The 22558-nt window shown below is 50.0% G+C and overlaps 1 protein-coding gene across 8 annotated transcripts in view; it reads right to left on the bottom strand.

Moving 5' to 3' along the window:
• The window catches only part of CRTC1 (CREB regulated transcription coactivator 1), a 102339-nt gene extending 80699 nt beyond the window's left edge, over window positions 1-21640 (bottom strand). For all 8 annotated transcript variants that reach the window (XR_005457331.1, XR_005457330.1, XM_038771972.1 and 5 more), the window contains exon 1: window positions 21500-21640. Coding sequence is in view for 6 of the 8 variants with exons in the window: in XM_038771972.1 (XP_038627900.1) it covers window positions 21500-21625 (126 nt within the window). In the remaining 2 variants the exon portion in view is untranslated. The remainder of the gene's footprint in view (window positions 1-21499) is intronic.
• Between the last annotated feature and the right edge of the window lie 918 nt (window positions 21641-22558).

Below are 22558 nucleotides of genomic sequence, written 5' to 3'. Positions count from 1 at the left end.
TTGTGTAAACAATTGTACAGATGATGACTTATTTCTGTTGACCCTATTGGGAAATTTTTTTATGTCTGTCTCTTCCCATTAGAATGCAAGCTCCCTGTGGGCAAGAAATGTATCTCATGATTCTGTTGTACTTTCCCATGTGCTTACCCAGTGCACTGCAACCAGCGGGGCACTCAAACACCATTACCACCACCTTCAATGGCTGCCTCCTAGTTCTAGCATAGAGGGTCATGGTAATCAGCAATTCCTTATTCACCTTGTCCACAGCCTTCGAGTTCCTGGTGAGTCAATCAACCCAGGTCAGGAGAGAAGACCGCCTTTATTATTATGGTATTTGTTAGGCACTTACTATACATCAAACACTGTTCTAAGCGCTAGGGTAGATACAAGTTAATCAAGGTGGACCCAGTCCCTGCCCCATGTAGGGCTCACAGTCCAAGTAAGAGAACTGGTACTGAAGCCTCATTTTACAGTTGAGGAAACTGAGGCCCAGGAAGTGAAGTGACTTATCTAAGGTCATACAGCAGGCAAGTGGCAGACTTAGAAACAGAACCCAGATCCTCTGACTCTCAGGCCCGGGTTCTTTCCACTGCACCACGCTGCTCCTCAGGCTGACCTTTTAGTCCACATGATCCCATCGCAGCCCCCTAAACCAATTTTGGAAAGCTAAGTGGGGAAAATTTCCCCACACTTCTTTACAATCTACTCACTCATTCTTAAGTTCCTGGAGTCCAAATTGGTGCAGCCGGAGAAAGGAGGCAAATCAGGGTATTTATTGATCAGAAAAGTTGAGCCAGTTGAATCTACTTCACTGACTATGACGCCTTCCTGAATCCAGGGAGGAAATCACCTCTCTCCCGAAACCAATGCCTGTTGCCTACATTTGTGAATTGGAAGCAAAGCATTTAACTGCTCCCTTTTCCCATGCCTGCGTTCAGCTGAGTCTCTGGATCATTTGCTAACTTTTCTATCTTCTCATCTGTTCTACCCCACCCCATAGCGGTTCGGCAAAACTTTTTCTTGGGGGAGTAAAACCAAGTCTTTTACAGAGAAGCAGAGTGCCCTAGTGGACAGAGCACAGGCCTGGAAGTCAGAAGGACCTGAGTTCTAATCCCAGCTCCGTCACTCATCTACTGTGTGACCCTGGCCAAGTCACTTGGCTTCTCTGTGCCTCAGTTACCTCATCTGTAAAAGGGGGATTGAGACTGTGAGCCCTATCTGGGACAGGGACTATGTCCGCCCAAGCTGATTATCTCGTATCTACCCCAGCACTTTGAACAGTGCCTGGCATAGTAAGAACTTAGCAAATACCATTATTTTTTTTTTTAAAAAAAAAAAAAGGTCTTGGGTCCTTTGGACATCAAGCTACATTTCGGGTCCCCTTAGGTAGGATGAGGAATGAGGGGGATATGAAAGTGGAAGACGGAAGGAGGGTGTTGGAGGAAAGAAGGAGGGTGTGTGAGGGGGAGGAAAGGGAAGGAAGTAGGAAAGAAGGGGCCATCAGGCATGCTCTGCTGTGCGCTGCTGTCTGGGCTGTGGCAGGAGCCCCCCTGCCCCCCCCCAACACTCTCTGAACAACACGGTCCCACTACTGCACCCCAGATGACACACTCGCTGCCCAAAGGGCAGTGAAGGATAGGCTCCCACTGCCCTGGCCCAGTGGGTGGCAGGACCTTCCAGGGCGTGAGCCCCCAGGCCTAGAATCCCACCATCCAGGCAGGACTCGGGCAGTCGCGATGGTCCTAAGTGCCGGACGGGCAGTGTCCAGGGTTCGGGCGGCTGCAGCATCCTCTCCCCTCTCTTCCACCTCAACCCCTCTTCCACCCCATCTCCAGACACAGGGAGGGGCTTCTAGGCACCTGGCTGGGACGGGCACTTTAACAGTTATGATCTTTATTCCCTTACCCACCCCCACCTGAGGTTTTTCAGGACACAAATACATCTTGAAGAACCCAGGTAGCAGGAGACAGTCCAGAGCCTGAAATTTCAGTACCATCTGGCCTAAATCAGGACACCTGGTCACCTGACTCCAACCCCTCCGTTTTCCTTCTCCCCTCTCCCTCCGACCCTAGAAGCAGAATGTGTCTTTCCCTCACGGTATCTCCAAGTCCTGCTCGCCTTCCTCCTCCTGGCCCCAGTCATTTGCCCCTTCAAATCTCTGGGCTTGTGGCCCACCCTTCTTTGGCTGGCTCTATGGGGGTGAAATCTTTCGGCTGCAATTGAAACCTGGCGGCGCTGCCCTAGTGCAGGTGAACGGGAAAGGGAAACCAGATGAAGCTACGGGGAAGCTGTTTAATCTGTCTGCGATTACAGGCAACCATCGACAGCACAAACGGTGATGGGGAAATTAGGTTCAAAACCTTTCATTTGTATCACCGTGATATGATTTACAGGGCATGTTAAGAAAACTCTGGGCCACTAGGGTAGGCCTGGGAAGAATTTTTAAAATACAGACCGGCATTCAACGGCCACGTTTTTCAGTTCGGTGCCATCCCCTTTGATCCCAGGGTTATCATCTCCGGCGGCAGGGAAACTGAGCCGGCATCAAACCTCCAACTTGAAAAATTCATGAGACCACACCTTCTGGTCTTCATTCCAAACACACATCCGTTTAACTCACAGTTGGTTTTTCTAATATTTGATCCATTTGACTGTTTCTAGTGGGAGGGAAGGATCCTTTGGAGTTTAATTTTAAACCCAGTCACAACTGAATAACTCCAGGATACACTACTACCAGCCACTTAAAATAGAGACTGTTCTTAAGCGTGCTGCTCTGCCACTGGGCACGGGGCCAGCCTCAGATACAAACCAAACCTGATTTGTATTGTTTTTTTCAACCAAATCAGATCCGGTGCCAGTCGTGCAAATGCCAGCCTGTGTTTTGGACCCGTGTACGACCAAACCAGACAACACCCGCCCAGAACTAATGAAACGCAGAACCTTTACACTGGACTCCAAGGGTCGAGACCTCCCGATTCCTCGGACTTAGTCCGTAGGCTTCGGAAAGCCAAAGTGCTGTAACGTGATTTGCCAGAAGCTACCTTGGGCCAAAAGTCTGAACAAACGATTCTGGAAACACGTCCGCTTGCTGACACACAATTGCACGTGGCTTCCAGAATGAAATACGCCGTGCCAAATACCTGGTCTATGCCCCCTGCTCCGCTCCTAAGATGGAAGAGCCGAAGGAAAGACAAAACAAAAGCGGAGATGCCCTCATTAGGCAAGGTAAAAATAGCCGTTATGCTCCATTTCTGTATTTTTAGACAAAGAATGAGTATTCAGTTATATAACAATGAAAACGTTTCGTAACATACGAGGCACCCTCGACCAGCCGCTCCTGGGTGCATCCTGTGCTTTCCGAGTTATCCCTTCTGGGAAGGGACATCTACCCCCACAGAGTGCCCAGGCCACTGATGGTTATCGTTCCAAATCCAACCAACTGGAGGGCTCGGCTGCCTAACTCGCAGGCAGAGTTCCTCACCTGACCGATAGCCAGCCTTCTGCTGCCTGTGTTGACTGGCCTGACCTGCGGAGCGTCACCCACCATCCGCTCTGAGCAGTAGGCCCCAAATCAGGATTTCCAGTTACTTCTCCCCATCCATTCTTGGCCAAGAGAGGCTTTAATATGACAAAGCTCACACCCGCAGAGCCTCCTGGCACGCGAGCCGGGAATTTCCCTAGGGGCTGAGCTCTCGGATCAGCCAGCCAGTCGGTCAGTCCGTCAGTCAGCGGGTAGAAAGCCCAGACCTGATGATACCCAGGGATTTGTATTCAGGTAGTAGTGGAAGCTGGGCCTGCTCCGGGCTCGGTGCTCCTCCCTCTCCCCCCCCCGCACCCCCCCCCCCCCACAATTAGATTTCACTCCCCCGGCCCAGCAGGGGAATCCTGGCACCACACTGCAGAGTCCCACTCCACGGAGCCTTTTCAGCCAATCAGCGAGCCTCGCAGGCATCTGGGGAAGCAGCTTGAGAACCTGTCTCTCCCACCCCCGTCAAAGGAGCCGCTCATGCTGCAGCACTGCTGGCAGAGGAGCTTTCTGTGCTGAACTGGGAAACAGTCACTGCACCTCCCTCGGCCCGTTTCTCCGGCCAGAAAACCAAGGTGCCCACGGGGAGCCTGGTGGGGGGCGCTGAGGGAAGGGAGGATCAGGGTCGAAATGGGTAGGTCAACTAAGGAAAGGCCAGGTTCCTACGAATGGAGGCTCGAACCCTAGAAAGAGCAAAGCAGCGTAGCCTAGTGGAAAAAGCGTGGGCTTGGGAGTCAGGGGACCTGGGTTGCAATCCCGGCTCTACCACGTGTCTGCTGTGTCACTCCGGGCAAGTCACTTTGCTTCTCTGTGCCTCAGTTTCCTCAACAGCAAAATTGGGATTCAATCCTACTCCCTCCTACTTGGACTGTGGGACAGGGACTGTGTCCAAGGCTGATTAACTTGTATCTACCCCAGGGCTTAGCATGGCGCTTGCCTTATAGTACATGCTTAACCAATAAGAAGAAGAATAGCAGGTAAAAAGCACTCAGCAGGACCTAGGGGATTCAGATTTCCTTCCAGGCCTCTAGCATCAGGGGTGTGATAGACTTTGACCTCATCACGGAGCATTATCTTAATGGTTGGTTCCCCGAGAACCAGCGATTCCCACCCCGGTCCCTTCGTCACACGGCGGGTAATCAGAGGGATTTCCAGTGAGGAAAACTGAGCTGAAGACGGGGTCAGTTTTGTGTGATCTGGGGAAGTTGGGGGGTTCACGAGAGGGTTCACATGCCCCATTCCCAGGAGAGGCAGAAGAGCCAGGTGCCTGTCAGGGAAGTCAGGCCCAACCCCCAAAGGGGGAACTCAGGCAACAGAACCAGAAGCAGAGCACAACTCAGAGGGGGAGACGAACAGAAGAACCTGAGGACAGAAGCTCTAGTAATTCCAGAATTGGACACCACACGACAGGCTCTCTCTCTCTCTCTCTCCTCTCTCTCTTTCCCCGTCCTGACCTCCCCCCACCCACCCCAGGGCCCAGCCCCCAACCAGACCCGGATGCACCGGCTGGTCCCTGAAGACCACGTCACTTCCTCTTAACTTGCCTCAAGCTATGAAAAGAGGTTTTTGGGATGTGGATGCCTCTCTAGGAAAATGCTCAGCAAAATCCACTGCACTTTGCTCGCGACAGCCACGAAGCATGATCTTCGTCATCATCACTGACCCAGAGAAGCTGCCTGGGCAGATCTGCATTTTGGACCTTTGGGTTCTTAAAACAGAAAACAACCTTCCTCCATTTCTGACCTAAACCAATTCTAAGAGCATCCCACAGGATATCCTGCTTCTAGGAGCAGTTCAGGCCAGAGCTCAGAAAATACCGTGGATTCAGGGAGAGGGAGGGACGGCCCTCGTGTCCAAGCGGGAACTGGGAAACCAAAGAGATCCTACTGTTCACTTCCTTCTTTGGTCGACGAGTTTGGGGGAGTCAAAAGGATTGAACTAGTCACCTCACAGAGTAGCAAACTCATGACTATACCTGGGCAAAGGGGTCAGCTGTCAGAGTGGGAAGAGGTGAAGTTCATATGTATTTAGGGATTCCAGCTCTTCCTGACGAAACCTGACCTTCTCCAGGAGAGGGTGAGGAATGATGGAAAATAGCTAAAGAAATGAGAGAAACTTTAAGCCCTTGACACACACACACACACACACACACACACACACACACACGTCATCCCCCCCCATCCCCACCCCCACCACCCCGTCCCCCGCAGCACTTAGGTACAGATCTGTACGTGATTTTCACATTTGTCTCCCCATCTGGACTGGAAGCTCCTTCCAGACAGGGAAAGTGTCAACTATTGTACTGGACTCACCCAAGTGCTTAGTACAGTGCTCTGCACACAGCAAGTGCTCAATAAATACCACCGATTGACTGATCGGTTGAAACCCTTCAGCTCTGAGGACCTAAGTTGAACGAAAGGGCCTCCTCCTAGCCCAGTAGCTGGCCAAATGCCTTCCAGCCTCATGGGGAGCTCACCATCCACAAGCAAGTGGGCTTTCTCCTTCCCCCTCCCTCAAGAGAAGCAGCGTGACACAGTGGAAAGAGCACGGGCTTTGGAGTCGGAGGTCATGGGTTCAAATCCTGGCTCCGCCAATTGTCAGCTGCGTGACTTTGGGCAAGTCACTTAACTTCTCTGTGCCTCAGTTACCTCATCTGTAAAATGGGGATGAAGACTGTGAGCCCCACGTGGGACAACCTGATCACCTTGCAACTTCCCCAGCGCTTAGAACAGTGCTTTGCACATAGTAAGCACTTAATAAATGCAATTATTATTATTATTATTAGTTGGGATGGAGAACCTCCCCAGGGCTGGCTTCAGTAGACAGCACAGCAAGCAAGAGAACCCCGGACTCTAGTACCCCTCACCAGCGGTAACAATGTTCTGGACTCTCCAATGCTTCCTGACAAAAAACAGTTTTTTATCATTAATTCAGCCTCATGAGCCGAAGCTTCCTCCCCAGAGCGAAGCCCTAGTGTGAAATTTGGGACAACTGAGGGAGAGAGGTGCCATAACTCACACCTCCCTCGATCCCTCCACATATCTCCCAGCCCATCAAAAGGACCAGAACCCAGGAACCTCAACTTTTGGTGCCATTCTCTACAACCTGGATGTTCCCTCCAGACAGCAGAACTGATGGGCTGAGGAGGTGAACCCTCCAACTTCCCCAGATGACACAAAACTGACCTCATCTTCGGCTCGGTTTCCTGCACCGGAAATCCCTCCCACTTCCCCGCAGTGTGAGGAAGGGACCGCGGTGGGAATCTCTGGTTCTCGGGGAACTAACCATTAAGATAATGCTCCATGACAGGTTGAAAACATAGAACCCTGGAGTGTTTGCCCAAATGTCTGACCGGCACAACACGTTCAATCTTCCACCCCATCCCCCCGCCAAGTCCGGTAGCCCCTTTGAACCCACGCACCTGAGAAGCCCCCACAAGCACCCTGGGCCAGAGCTTCCTACAGAGAAACCATTAGGGCCAAGGGGGAGTAGTTTCCCTTAAGCCAAGCCACATGGCCCAACTAGTTAAACAAACCCGTCCCTACTTTCTGCCATCACCTGTGATTAATCGTCAGTTTGTCCTCTCGCCTTTAGGGAGTTGATCTCTTTTAATTAAACAAAACTAAAGGAGTGTGACAGGCACTCTGAGGACAGGTTATAAACAATGCTGAGCAGGCCAGGGGAACACAGACTACTTACTGCTTATCAGCGAGTTTGCATTAGAGATCAGGTGATCCAGGCCAGTCTCTTTCAACTCCCCAGTTATGAAATCGGAATAGTGGATAAGCCCTTAATCCCCCTTCTTCAGCCCAACTACCACATGTAAACCACAGACCCACTTTTACCTGAGCCACACACTCAATCAGCGGGGCCTTTTGCGGCTCCTGATTTCAAGCCAGCTTCAAAACGGGTTCTTCAGTGTACCAATTCCCTTGTAGATCTGGGAAGAGAATTTGGTCCTTGCTACACAGAGGACAAATCAGATGTTTGAGTTCTTTGGGTTTCAGAGACTATGAAGAGGAACCTCGAATTAAGTGGTCAGTGTTGGGACTTTCTCCATTTCTACCTGGGTGAGCAGAGCCAGGCAGAGAGAAAGGCAGAACTTGGATGAAATCCACCCGCCCCCCCCACCAGGGCTTCTTGGCCATAGCTCCATTTATTAAGGCGAGGGGTGAAGAGGGGGCAGAAGTGTCATGAGCACAAGGGGAGGGGAGGGGGGTGGCCTACCCAAGGCTTCTGAAAAAGGGGTGTCCTTGCCCAAGGGGGCAGCTCCTCCTCTCTTTAATCGGGCAATGAGTACCGGGGGGGGGGGGGGGGGGGGGGGGGGGCATGGGCACTGCCACCTCCCTCCATGGCAGAGAGGTTCCCAAGGGGCACCTCAGAACCAGAGCAGTCCTCTCCCAGCCCTGGAGGAGGTCATGATAGGCACAATAATAATAATTGTGGTATTTGTTATGCACTTACTGTGTGCCGGGCACCGTGCTAAGCACTGGGGTGGATACAAGTAAATTGGGGTGGGACACAGTCCCTGTCCCATATGGGGCTCCCAGTCTCAATCCCCATTTTACAGATGAGGTAACTGAGGCCCAGAGAAGTGAAGTGACTTGCCCAAAGTCGCAGCAGATAAGTGGTGGAACCGGAATTAGAACCCATGACCTTCTGACTCCCAGGCCCATGCTCTATCCACTGCGCCACGCTGTTTCTCAAGGCCTTAGAACGCCAGAAAAGTTGTGGTAGCTTCTCCCCCAAAGACCATCGCTGATGGCAACATCCACTGTCCTCCCTGTCACAAGCCCACAACTTTGGCATTAGCCTTGACTCATCACTCTCCTTTAAGTCATAGATTCAGTCAAGTCACTAAATCCTGTGGATTCTAGCTCCACAACATCTCCTGAATTCCCTCTTTCCTCTCCATCCAAACTGCTTCCACGCTGGTCCCAAGCACATACCATTTCCCATCTTGACTACCGCATCAGCCTCTTTGCTGATCTGCCTCCGACCTCTCCAGGCCACACTTCACTCTCCTACCCAGATCATTTTTCTAAAAAAATTGTTCCGGGCCCCTTTCCCCATTGCTCAGGAATCGCCAACGGTTGCTATCCATCTCCACATCACATAGAAACTCCTGACTGTCGGCTTTGAGGCCCTCGTTCATCATCATCATCATCATCAATGGTATTTACTGAGCACTTACTGTGTGCGGAGCACTGTACTAAGCGCTTGGGAGAGTGAGATACAACAGAGTTGGTAGACACGTTCCCTGCCCACAACTATCTCATAGTCTAGAGGAGATGACAGACATTAATATAAACAAATTCCACTGTCTTCCCCTCCCCCCCATCCTTGCTCAGCCCACACAGTTCGCTCTTCTAATGCCAACCTACTCATTGTGCCTCGATCTCATCTCTCTCTCGCTGTCGACCACCTGCTCACACCTTCCCTCCTCCCTAAAACTCCTTCCACCTTCATGTGTGACAGACCAGCACTCTTCCCATTTTCAAATGATAATGGTGGTATTTGTTAAGTGCTTGCTAAAATCATACCTCCTCTGGGAAGCCCTCCCTAAACTCCCCTCACCCTATTTCCCCTCCTGACAGTCTCACTCATGAACTCAATCCCACCCCTTAGGCACTCAGGTTCTCACCCTAATCCCACAGCACTGATGCACATACCCTTTATACTCCCTGTTGCTTCCTTTATCTGTACTTTATTTTAATGGCTGTATGCTAGACTGTAAGCTCCCTGAAAGCAGGGCTTGTATCTAATTTCTCTAGTGTGCTCTCCCAACCGCACAGTACAGTGCTCTGCACAGAGTGAGCGCTCAATCAATACCACTGATTGATCTGGAGCAGTGAGATACCCAAGCGCTGCCCCATACAAATGGTAATGAACAGGGCGGGGAGGTTGTTTGTTGGGGGTGTGGGGGGTTTGCTGTTGTTTGTTTTGTTTTTTGAAACTTTTCAGTGATTAACCTTACCTGTTTCTCACTGATTCAGATTCACTCTATGTTGACTTTTCCGTCTGTGCCCATGTGTTTTCCTCAGGCTTTAGTACATTGCTTTGCTTCCTGTAAGCATTTAATAAATGAGCAGGTGGAAGGATTCGGTAGTAAATGTATTTGTAGAGCACCCATTAGGTGCAATGCACTGAACTACACATTTGGGAATGCACAACTGAAGCATGAGGCACATTCCCTGCCCACGGGAGCTTACACTCTGCTGGGGAGGGAGCCCGACATACAATAAATACTTACCAAGAGGATAATCAGAATAAAAACTGTACAATGGACTGTAGATATGTACACAACTGCTGAGGAAGGGTACAGATAAACATGTAAGTGCTCTACCCCCCCCCTTCTCGCCCCCCCCAGCACTTGTGTATATATGTACATATTTATAATACTATTTATTTATATTAATGATGTGTACATATATAAAATTCTATTTATTTATATTGATGCCTGTTTACTTGTTTTCATGACTGTCTTCCCCCTTCTACACTGTGAGCCCATTGTGGGCGGGGACTGTCTCTATTTGTCGCTAATTGTACTTTCCAAGTGCTTAGTACACAGTAAGCGCTCAGTGCTTTGCACATAGTGCTTAATAAATACCATTTTAAAAAATAATAATAAAATAAATACAACTGAATGAATGAATGAGTGAATGATGGGTTGATGTGACAGTACAGGTGGTAGGAGAAGAGAACTAGAGATCCATTTTCAAGCTTGAACACAGAATTGTGGGGTCAGCTGGCTAGGGCCTAAGTGAAAAATCCATTTTTCTTGGACAGGAAAAACCCAGTCTCCCTGGACAGGAAAAACCCAGTCTCCTTGGCTCCAGCCGGCAGGGAAGCTGGAAAGCAGCCAGAGATAAGAGCTCAGGCAGTGCTCATCCCATGCTTTGCAGAACAACTATTACAGGTGAGTAACTTGTTTGCACTACCATTGCTGACATTTGTTGAACGTGACCGAGTTAACACCACTACCACCAGCCATCAGCATCGGTTAATATTTACCGCATGCTTGTGAGGGAATAGCACTCTTCTGTGACCCGGAAGATGGGTGGAGATCAGTTAAGACAGATTCCACTCTGGCCCGCAAGGAGCTTATGATCTAAGATCGACTACTTTACCACAGAAACACATTAGACGGAAGGCAAACGATCAGAACCAAAGCCACACGACCATTAAGTCCAACAACATACCCCGCAGATCCAAAGGGAGGATGTACTTCAGTTTTCCAACTTTTTTGTGTTCCTCCTCCCAATGTTGCCAGGAGGTAGAAAAGTGAGGAGTACTGTTATCCTTGGCTTACAGGTGAGGAAACTAACTGAGCCATCCGACTACGACAGCACTCGAAAACAGAACTTGGGTTCCCTACCTCCTTTCCCAGAATCTACCCCACACACACCCAATAGACCGTGCCAAACAATAGGCCTATATTATGACTCCCTCCTTCCTGAGAAGGGGAAGGGCTTCGGTGTGAGGAACTATAATCCACCAGGAAGGGGACCAACAGGATATGAATGTGCTCTTTATAAGCCTCCCAGACGGCCCGTTCCCCATCACACCCTGGCTCCTGAGAAGCAGCATGGTATAGCAGGGAATGTGTCTGTTTATAAGAATAATAAATAATAATGGTATTTAAGTGCTTACTATGTGCCAAGCACTGTTCTAAGCGTTGAGGTCGATACAAGGTAATCAGGTTGTCCCACGTGGGGCTCACAGTCTTCATCCCCGTTTTACAGATGAGGGAACTAAGACACAGAGAAGTGAAGTGACCTGCCCAAGGTCACACGGGACAAGTGGCAGAGCCGGAATTAGAACCCAGGACCTTCTGACTCCCAGCCCGGGCTCTTTCCACTAAGCCACGTTGCTTCTCTAATTATGGTTGTATTGTACTCTCCCAGGCGCTTAGTACAGTGTTCCGCACACAGCAAGCACTCAATAATTACAACAATGAATGACTGGTTGGATCACGGGCCTGGGAAATCAGAAGGTCAAGGGTTCTAATCCCTATGAACCCCACGTGGGACAGGAACTGTGTCCAACCCAATTTGCTTGTATCCGCTCTAGTGCTTAGTACGGTGCCTGGCACATGGTAAGCACTTAATACCATAATCGTTACTATTATTATGGGAAGCAGCATGGCCTGGTGGCAAGAGCATGGGCTGGGGAGTCGGAGGTCATGGGTTCTAATCCCAGTCCCGCCACTTGTCTGCTTTGTGACCTTGGGCAAGTCACTTCATTTCTCTGGGCCTCATTTCCCTCATCTGTAAAATGGGGATTAAGAGTGTGAGCCTCATGTGGGACAGGAACTGTATTCAACCTAATTACCTTGTATCTATCCCAGGGCTTAGAACAGTGCTTGGCAAATAGTAAGCGCTTAACAAATACCATAATAATAGTAATTATTACTACTACTAATAAACAATAATAAATACCATGATCATTACTAATAATACCATAATAATTATTATTATCCTGAACAGTTCACCATGATAAAGAGTTCCCTTTTCCCCTCTTCCAGAAGCCACCTCCAAAGCTCTTGCAGGGGTAGGTACTCCAGGAGAGCAGAGCAACTCAGCAGGTGATTTCATCCTGGCAGGGGCTTTCTTGAAAGGCTGACACCAACCCACTGCTGCTCCCCTTCTCCACAGTGACTCTTCAGGGAACGGCGTAACCACCTCCCCCATGCTCCTGCAGCCCCCACACAGTTGCGGGAACAACTAAACATAGCCACTGCCACCCACTGCTGGGGGTGGAGCATGGGCCTCAGCTCCTTTCTTCTTCCAGCAGCCCTAGAAAAATCCACATTCCCCAGTAAACCAGTCTCACTCAGACTGCCACCAGGCCATCCCCAGTCCTCTGAGGGGCGGCTTGTCAGCAAACCCACCTTCTCCAGGTCTTCTTCATGGGAGGAACCTCCTGATGGGGGTCTATCGGCCCCTACCAAGGGCAACGCACACCACTAAGTGCTTGGGAAAGAACGACAGAAGTCAAAAGAGACAGGTTTACTGCCCACGAGGAGCTTGCAATCTGCCCAGCAGACCTAGCCTGAGCTGAGGCCCAGTCCAATCCCAAAAGACACCACGAAACTGGGGTCCTGACCAGCCCAGAGATGGCTAGGGAGGGCAACCATCGCATGGTTCCTCCCCAAGCATCTCTGGTTGAATCAGAGAGTTCCAAGGTTGGATGGGTCACTGGTTGGACCCAGGAACGGCACTGCTTGTGGTCTTCTGAACCCCACAATTTAAAAGATTGGCCCCGGCAACTCCAATGGTTAAACAGGGGCCTTAGAAATCTGCATTAGCGGCTACTCATGTTCAGAATTCCGTGATCTTTTTGTTGGTTTGTTTTGTTTTTGTGGCATTTGTTAAATGCTTATTATGTGCCAGGCAGTGTCCTAAGCCCTGGGGTAGATATGAACTAATCAGGTTGGACATGGTCCATGTCCCTCATGGGGCTCACAGACTTAATCCCCATTTTACAGTTGACGTAACAGGCACAGAGAGGTGCCCAAGCTCACACAGCAGGCAAGTGGCAGAGCAGAGATTAGAACCCAGGTCCTTTTTGCCCACTCTTCAGTACACATCATGATACGGACTCTCAATCCCACCAGTCACAATCCTGCTGCTTCCTCTGCCTTGAAATAACCCAATTCTTGATTTCTGGTCCGGGTGGGGGGGGGTACAACCCAAGCCCAGCTCGGCCTGTTAGTTTTTGGGTTGTTTTGTTTTCGGGGGGGGGGTGGGGGGGGGGGGTTGTGAGGGAGGGGCGAAGGTTGTACCCCAGCCTGCAAGCTGACATAAATCCATCCAGGCTTCTTTAGCCAAATACTGGACCCACATGGTGAAGCTTTCGGTCAGATTGCAAATGAGGGACCTCTGTGCACTTGTAGCTAATAATAATAATAATTATGGTAATTGTTAAGCCCTTACTATGTGCCAAGCACTGTTCTAAGCGCTGGGGTAGATACAAGTTAATCGGGTTGGCTGTGCAGTGCTCCTGTACTCATCTCAAGAGACCTTCTCCCAAGAGCCAAACAACATGAGTCAATGCTCTTTTGCAAGCAGGAATTAACAGTTGGTGTTGCTGAATCTTGAACCAAGGAAGAGCATTGGGTGACACTCTTAAATGGCTAAAGTGCCAGATATTCAGGATCTCGAAAAAATCCATTTAGGTATTAGCACCAGCTAAATTCAATCATGGAGAAGCCCAGAACACAGAGCAATGCCTGGACTCAGGCTGCCAGGGGGCAGGGGCGGGGCTGCTCAGGAACATTTTGTCCCCTGAACCCCCGGTCAGCTGAGAGACCAAATAAGGCCCAATCAGAGCTGAGAGGGAAGCTCATCCCCCACAGTAATGATAAAACCTCCAGTGGTTGCCCATCCACCCCCGCACAGAACAGAAACTCCTCACCACCGGCTTAAAGGCACTCGATCAGCTCCCCGCCTCCTACAGTACCTCACTACTAGTAACAACCCTGCCCACACACTCCGCTCTTCTAACACCCAATCTACTCTCTGTACCTCGATCTCGTCTGTCTTGACACCGACCCCTTGCCCACGTCCTCCCTCAAGCCTGGAGCTCCCTCCCCGTGCATAGCTGACAGTCCACCACTCTCCCCACCTTCAAAACCCTCTTAAAATCACCTCTTCTCCAGGAGCCCTTCCCAGACTAAGCCCTTTCGTTCCCTTATCCGCCCGCCCCTGTGTCGCCTACGTGCTTGGCAGTGTAGCCCTGAAGCACTTTGATACCGCAGCCCCACGATATTTATGTAAATACTCTCATACTCTATGATTTCCCCTATCCCTAATCTAGTTTAATGTCCATCTCCCTCTGGAGACTGTAAACTGCGTGTGGGCAGCTACTGCGTCTACCAACTCCATCGTACTGTACTTTCCCAAGTGCTCGGCACGGCACTCTGCATACAGCAAGTGCTCAGTAAGTTCCATGGATTGATTGATTCTGACTGCCCACTTCTGAAGAAGCTTTATCTCCCAAGACGCCCGTCCTATGCACTGCCCTGCCACCGCCCGGCACCCCCCCATACCAGGGCACAACCAATTCCCAGTGGAAAGTACTATGTAAAAGGTGCCAGGGGAACCCACACTCTTAGTTCTCCAACAAGACACTGGTGTGAAATCTCCCTCAGTCAAGGCTTTAAAAAGCCTGTACAAAGCACATGCCGCCCTTCTCTAGAGCAGTCCCAAGCCCAGTCCCCATTTAAAGCGCTAAAGGCTCCAATGAACACAACTGCCACACCTGGCATTTTCCCCTAAAAACAAATGATTAAAGGAAAAATGGTGAATATTTACTTCCTCTGAATATGGAAAAAAATTCCAAATGTGCCCAGAATTTACTTACCCAGCAGAATACTTGAAAATTTATTTTTGTGCTAACTGAATAACGTATGAGGGTCTGGCAACACATCATCTCTCCTCCTCCTCCCCCCGCAACTCCCCGCACACAGAGACATATGCGCGCACGCACGCGCATACACATACACACACACACACAAACCTGCAAACTACTGCCTGCACTAAGCAGAGATCCCAGTTTCCCAAGGCTTATTTGGGCCAGGGAGGTGGTTTTTCCTGAATGTTCTCTCACTCCAACAATGGGGCAAACCCAACCCTTTCCCCTCTCCACCACCAAACCCACTTCCATACATTCCCCCACCTGTATGAACCCCAGGAAGCCAAGGTCTCCCTGCCCGCTGGCCCCCAGCCCCTCCCACCCTCCCAGGTGACGTTCGGCAGATAGTCGGCGGCAAAGGAGGGCGATGCCTTGTCATGGACTCCTTGGCTTTATATAGTGCTTTTTTCTGCTACGAATTCAAAGTGTTCCTGTACTAGAACTGAACGACTCACTGAATTCTCCAACACTTGAATTATGAAACACTTCGAAAATAACATCAGGCCACTCGCTAATGTGTTCCTCTCAACAGTTTAAAGAGTCTGCCCTCTGCCAAAGGGTTGGGTGTTTTTGGGTGGTGTTTTGATTTTTAAATCATCAACAAATGGAATTTCTCATTTATTCTATGATGATTAATGAACCATTCTCATCCTAATTATAGCCGCCAAACCCAGTCTGTTTATGAAAATTGATTCCGTACAAAGCAATTTTCACAAAAAGGCTTATAAATGCAAAAGCAAGAAAACAGTGGCTGCTTTCCTCTGAAACAAACAAACAACAACAACAAAAAAAAATCACATGGCACCAAACTCAAGAGACTCACCAGGACGACTTGAGTAAGCCATGTCATGTCATAAACAAAGCCGCACCAACAATACCGAATTGTGGGGCATGCCTTCACTGGCCGTTTCCCTCCGAAGACTAACCCCGTCCGTCGGACAACTAAGTTAGGCACCGAAACTGTAACGCCGCTCTTGTGGGCAACGTATTTTCCGGGGATTGGGTGCCATGGTCGATTCCTCAGACCCTAAAGAGTGAATAATCTTTTCCCGATTCTTGATGCACTTTCAACCTAGCGAGATGGGCTCCATGCCGATGGGTCAGGTTGAACCCTGCAAAGCAATTCCCCGGCCCCCGGGGCTCTGCAGTCCTGATACTTCCTTTCACTCCCACAGCCTTTCTTGGCACTTGCCCACCAGGGCCTCTCTGGGCCCAGGTAAGGTGTGCCAATTGGGAGGAGAAAACTTCAAAGCTTTTTCTTTTTCAATTGTACGTTGGAGTAGATTTTTTTTTTTCTTCTTTTAGCAAGGAAGGGAGGGAAGTGGGCCTTTCTGGAACCTCGATCAAACTGAGTGCTTACATTTGAAGGGGGAAGGAGTAAGAGAGGTGATTTCCAGGAGTTTTTAATAACTTTTCTTCCTCTGTAACATGACACCCATGACGACTCAGAGCAGCAGCTTCAAACACACAAGCAAAAATACCTGTAAACCCACTCAGTATGTTAGACAAACAATAGAAAGTTCCGCTAATACATCCCATTTAGTTACGTGACGCTGGGCAAAACAGCAATTTCTAAATACGCATTTCTCCGCTCCAATGTGGCCCAGTGTTCAATCTTGAGAGACACACCACCATTTTTTAGGTTGCCGTGAGGGTAATGGTACTTACTGAGTGCCTCCTGAGTGCAGAGCATTGTACTAAGTGCTTGGGAGCTACAACAGAAGCACAAGAGGTACAATTCCAATGATCAACAAGCTAGATGTGGGATTTGCCCCACCTTCAGCCCCTCGGCACTTACGTTCATATTCATAATTTATTCTCATTAATGTCTGTCTCCCCGTCTAGACTGTACGCTCCTTGTGGGCAGGGAATGTGTCTGCCAACTCTGTTGAACTGTCCTCTCCCAAGTGCTTAGTATAGTATTCTGCCCACAGTAAGCTCTCAATGAATACCACTGGTTGACTGATAGGCAATTTTGGTCATTTCATTTATGAGATGAACTAAAATCTCTCACTCCATTTACAGAAATCAGTTCAAGCAGTTTGCATCGTTGCTGAATCAGAGGTCAGATTTTCAATAAAAAAGAGATCACTTTCACTCCAGTCCCTAGAATCGGCTAGGTAATAGACTCCCCTCGATTCTTTAAACAACTTTTGCAGAGGATTAACCAATACCACTTAAAATGAATACTTCCAATCCATTACCCCATAACACAAAATTCTGTCCCTTTATTGTATTTTAAACCCTAAGTGGGTGAGGATCATCTCTCAAGCCGACATCCACACTGAGTAACTTTCCCAATTATTCTCAACAGGCTTTTCGGGTTAACAGCGGCAGGTACTGATGCAATGGCTAATCTCAGACCAGATGCCATCTGACGAAGCAGAGCTTTTCCATGCCCCAAAGTCTTAAAATAAAGATAAATACGAATTGGAGTAACTGACGCTTCACGTTGGCTTCACTTTTGCTCCTCTGCCCTGGGGTTTTCTACTACTGACAAGGTGGTCCCCTGCGGTGCAGGCTGATCCTGAGAAACCACTCAGTCTCTGGGACACACCTGACGTCACCACCCCTAGAGCAACCTGGGGTTCTCAGACTGGGAGGGGGAAGTAGGCAGGGAGGGGGCGAGACAAAGAGCGGGACAGTCATTCTGGCCTGTCCCGGAATGCTTCGGAATCCCATCGGGGATTTGTTCTCCCCCTCCACCTCTAGGTACCCGAGAAGCCTCAAGATGTTGCCCTAACGGCTCTTCTTTTCCATTTGGAAAATAATAAACATTGATTTTCTTCAGGCCTCAAATGAGCAAGGCTTTTTGTTTGCTTCTTTGTTTGTGCACCTGCATCATCAGCCCAGCTGGAGGAACGGCAGCAGTGGCTCGGCGTTAGCGTGGTGGAGCCGGTCCAGGGCGCCCGTCTCTGCCCTGGTCCCCACGCCTTAAGCACAGATTCAAAAAAAAAGAACCACCACCAAGAACAGATAACTAGAGGACACTCTTAGCCTCGAGGCGTTGGATTGGCGCCTGAGTCAAGAATGGGGCACATTCAGAGCCTAACCTGGATCTGAGTTCTTTTTCTCTTTTTTTTTTATGGTATTTGTTAAGCACTTTTTATATGCCAGGCACTGTACTAAGCACAGGGGCAGGTACAAGCTAATCAGATTGGACACATTCCATGTCCCACAAGGAGCTCATGGTCTTAATTCCCATTTTACAGATGAAGTAACTGAAGCCCAGAGAAGTGAAGTGATTTGCCCAAGGTCCCACAGCAGACAAGCGGCAGAGCTGGGATTAGAACCCAGGTCCTTTTTCATCCTGAAGAGGCCGTGTGTGACTTTTTCCTGTCACCGGGGGCATCAGGTGGCCTGTACCGCTAACCTTTCAATGCATCTCATCAATATCTTCTAGACCGTAAGCTCCTTGTGCAAAGGGAAAAGAGCGCTTAGTACGGTGCCCTGCACACGGTAAGCGCTCAATAAACACTATTGATTGATCTATCCATCTAATTACGTCCTAATTGAAAGCTGCCGAAGCGGCAGCCCCCTTATTCCTCAAGTCCCTCGAAAACCAGACGATGTCCCAGGCCTCTACCACTGAAGGCACATCATGGTCAGCATCGTGGGGTCAGGTCTTTTAATCCACCCAGAGACCACTGGGTGGAAAAGCAACACAATGCCATCCTACGGAGTGAAGCTCCGGAATCTCAATAGATGCGCCCTCAAAATCTGCAACCTAGCCCTCCTCTCCAAAAACTGTACCCTCCCATCACGCCCCAGCTCCCGCCACTCTGCCCAACCACTCAGACGGAGAAGCAGCAGAGAACGTAGTAGGGCCTTTAGCCATGGCCTAGACCTTTCCTCCATCTTCAGAAGGAGTCTGAGCCGCCATCTGAACTCAAATCATTTCAGGTGAGGATGTAATTCTGTTTCTTGTTTCCAGTGTGATTTAGCACCCTACGTTCAGGCTGCTCAAATGTGAGGGAGAGCCACAGGTTTGAAAGGGACTCGCAACATACCCGTCCGGGCTGCTCCTGTCACAGCGGTTAATGTTGCAAGACAACCATTAGCGATAACGTGGATGCAGGATAAATTTTGGTTTGGCTCAAAAAAAAACTAAAAAAAAAACTGAGTAATATATTACAAAAACAAAAGCTCAGCTGCCAAATGGAATTTGCAGCACCAATGGAAAGTTCTGGTTCGGGTTTAACCCCTTTTTGTTTCTAAACTGCAACTGCAGTCAAGTTGGAGACACACAAACACTTTTTCCATTGGACACACAGCTACTGCCGGGCTATTGGTCACACCACCCCTTTATCCTCCCCCTTACCCACTGGTCCCCAAAGTCCAGGTGCCACAGTCACCTCTGGCTAAAGCTACAAACCAGCATTTCAATGATGGTAAACTGCAGAAAAGTTGTCGCTTTTTGGATAGGCAAACTCCATGGGCTGGTTTCACTGAGGGTACTGTGGATGTACTGTCTGGACATTTACACTGAAAACGACTATGAAATCAACTCCTATTAAACGAATCACAACTTACTTGGATAACACTATTCCAAGTAGCTCAGTACTTACTAGGTACACTGGCTACAGAAGCATTCCAATGACTGCAGATAGTACCAAACTGCCTCACCTAAGCCAAGACATACTTTACGCCAGCATCTTTGATGGCTCTTCTACAGACTCTCCCCTGAACACAGCTTTCTGCAATGCCATGTCTTAGTTAACTAAAGTGACCTAAGAGATTGTTTTATACTCAGCTTGTAATAAAACCAGTACAAAATAGAACAAATATTTACCTTATGCTACTGGGGAAAGAATACAAGAGAACATATTCCCACCACATTCAACTACAAAGTCTGTCCTTCCTATCCAGGCTGAAATCAAGCTATAAACTGGTTTGCATATTCCTTTCTTTCTAAGCTAATGCAGCAGCAAGACAAATGTTGACACTCATTCATTGAGGTGAGCTGGCGGCTGAGAAATGAAATCTCCCACACCCACTAAATCTAAACTAGCACATCCATAAGTAATTTAAACACACACTTGCCAGGCGCAGGCACGCGCACGGGCACGCGCGCACACACCCCTCTGACATCCCTTTTCAGCAGTGAAAGTGGTATGGATTTATTCTTTACACTGAAATGTCTAATTACATGTTTCCTTAGGCTAGAAGGAACTGTAGGTACACTAATTAGCACAGATAACAATTAACAGAACATATCAGCGCTTCTGGTTCTATGAGTTCACTTGGTTTGTACCCATTTTGGGCAACTGGATCTGAACTGACATGTTTACAGCACACTTCGTGATGGAAAGATAAGATGTTTGAAATCTCTCCCCACCAGCTTTGCCTCCCAGAGCCTGACCACGGCTCTCTCGCATCAGATCCCAGAATCACAGAGATGCCTGAAAAAGCGAGGTAGCCTAGCAGTAGCCCCCTGACTTTCAACCCTGGCTCTGTAAACTCACTCCGGCCGCCTCATCTCTCTCGTTCCCCAGTTTCCCCTGTGGGCACAGTGGAGGCCCACCAAGGGAGTGGGGAAGATCGGGTAATGGGGATAATTGGTGGTAAGTGGCCTTGCCGCTACTGTTTATCTTTCCCGCAGTATTAATTCACTTTCACCCACTGGGCAGCAATCGAAGCATCACTGAAGACAGGGCAGACCAGGCGAGCTACCCGATTCAGGGCATGGACCCCGCACGCCCGTACTTCCCTCTAGGGCACGGCGAGGACCTTCGGGTTCACGCTTGGAAGAGTGCTGGCCAGAACGATCCCTTCTGCAGCCAAACGCAAGACAAACCTGAGGAAATTGAGCTCCCAAACCCTCACTCACCCTGAAGCCATGAAGGGGAGAAGGAAATGGGGTGGAATCCGGCTGTCCTACAAAAAAGGGCTGTTAAATTGGTCAGGGTTACCAAGCAATCAATCGTATTTATTGAGCGCTTACTGTGTGCAGGGCACTGTACTAAGCGCTTGGGAAGTACAGGGAACTTGACCTTCTGGGGCAAGCCGGGAGAAGGTACTTTTTTCCCCTCCACACCTCGTTTCGGCAGCCGATGGGTGCAAGCATCCTGACTCCCCTCCCCCGTCCCCAATGGGGGAGGATGCACCTGCTCCCCTCTCCCTCCGACCCAATGGGCAAGGGAACACCTGCTCTCCGCACCCCGGCCCCCAAAGGAAGAGGATGTCCCCGCTCCCCTCTGCCCGGGACCCAAGTAGGGGAGGAGCATCATCATCATCATCAATCGTATTTATCGAGCGCTCACTGTGTGCAGAGCACTGTACTAAGCGCTTGGGAAGTCCAAGTTGGCAACATATAGAGACGGTCCCTACCCAACAGTGGGCTCACAGTCTAAAAGGGGAGGATGTACCTGCTCCCCTCTCTCCCCAGGACCCAGTGGGGGAGGATGAACCTGCTCCGCCTCCCCTAGACCGAGACCGGAGGCGGTGTAGGCTGCTACCCCCGTCCTCTTGGCGGGGGCGCGCCCGCTCCCCACGGGAGCGCGCCGGCTCCGCGCCCGCCCCCGTTCGGGAGCGCGCCGCGTCCCGGTCTCTTACCCGTGCGGCCCGCGTCAGGCTCAGGTCCTTCATCACCTCCTCGAAGGCGGCCGTCTCCTCCGCCTGCTTCTGGTTGTGCAGCGCGATCTTCTCACTGAATTTCCGCGGATTGTTCGAAGTCGCCATCTTCTCCCCTCCCCTCCCGTCTCCTCCTCCTCCGCCGCCGCCTCCTCCTCCTCCTCCTCGCCTCTCCTCCTCCTCCTCCTCCGGGGGACACCGCGCAGGCGCCGGCCGGGCCGCGGGAGGCCACACGGCGCAGGCGCTGGCCCCGCGCGCAGGAGGGGACGAAGGCGCCTGCGCACCCCGGGCCCGCTTGAAAGCCGCTGTGGGGGCGAGGAGACGAAGGGAGCGAAGTAGGGCCCGGGCGCAAGCGCAGGTAGCGGGGAGAGGGGCGGGACACGAGGGTCGGCCGAGCCAACGGTTGTTCTCCCCTCAGTCTCTCTCCTCCCGCCCCCGCAGCCGAATAAAAATTAGGGCCCCGGAGGAGTAGGGCACGTAAAGCTCTTTACCACCGTGAGGGCTTTCCGGAGTCTGCAGATTCATTCATTCATTCAATCAGTTTTATTGCGCAGAGCGCTTAGGAGAGTACACTCCAACAATAAACAGATACATCCCCTCCCCACAACGAACTTACGGTCTACAAGGCGGGGGGGGCTTCATTCATTCATTCAATCGTACTTATTGAGCGCTCAGTGTGCACAGAGCACTGTACTACGCGCTTAGAATCCCGCCTCCCCCACATGTCTGCTGTGTGACCCTGGGCAAGCCACTTAACTTCTCTGTGCCTCAGTTCCCTCATCTGTAAAATGGGGATTAAGACTGTAAGCCTCACATGGGACAACCTCATCTCCTGGTATTCCCCCCAGCGCTTAGAACAGTGCTTTGCACATAGTAAGCGTTTAACAAATACCAACATTATTATTATTAAAGTACAATTCGGCAACAGAGACAATCCCTACCCAACAACGGGCTCACAGTCCAGAAGGGGGGAGACAGACAACAAAACAAGAAGGCACCAAGATAGATAATTTGCACACAGTAAGCGCTTAACAAATGCCA

The sequence above is a fragment of the Tachyglossus aculeatus genome, chromosome X1 (genome assembly GCF_015852505.1).
Source record: "Tachyglossus aculeatus isolate mTacAcu1 chromosome X1, mTacAcu1.pri, whole genome shotgun sequence".
Lineage (NCBI taxonomy): Eukaryota > Metazoa > Chordata > Mammalia > Monotremata > Tachyglossidae > Tachyglossus > Tachyglossus aculeatus.
This window is presented reverse-complemented; position numbering and strand designations above follow the sequence as displayed.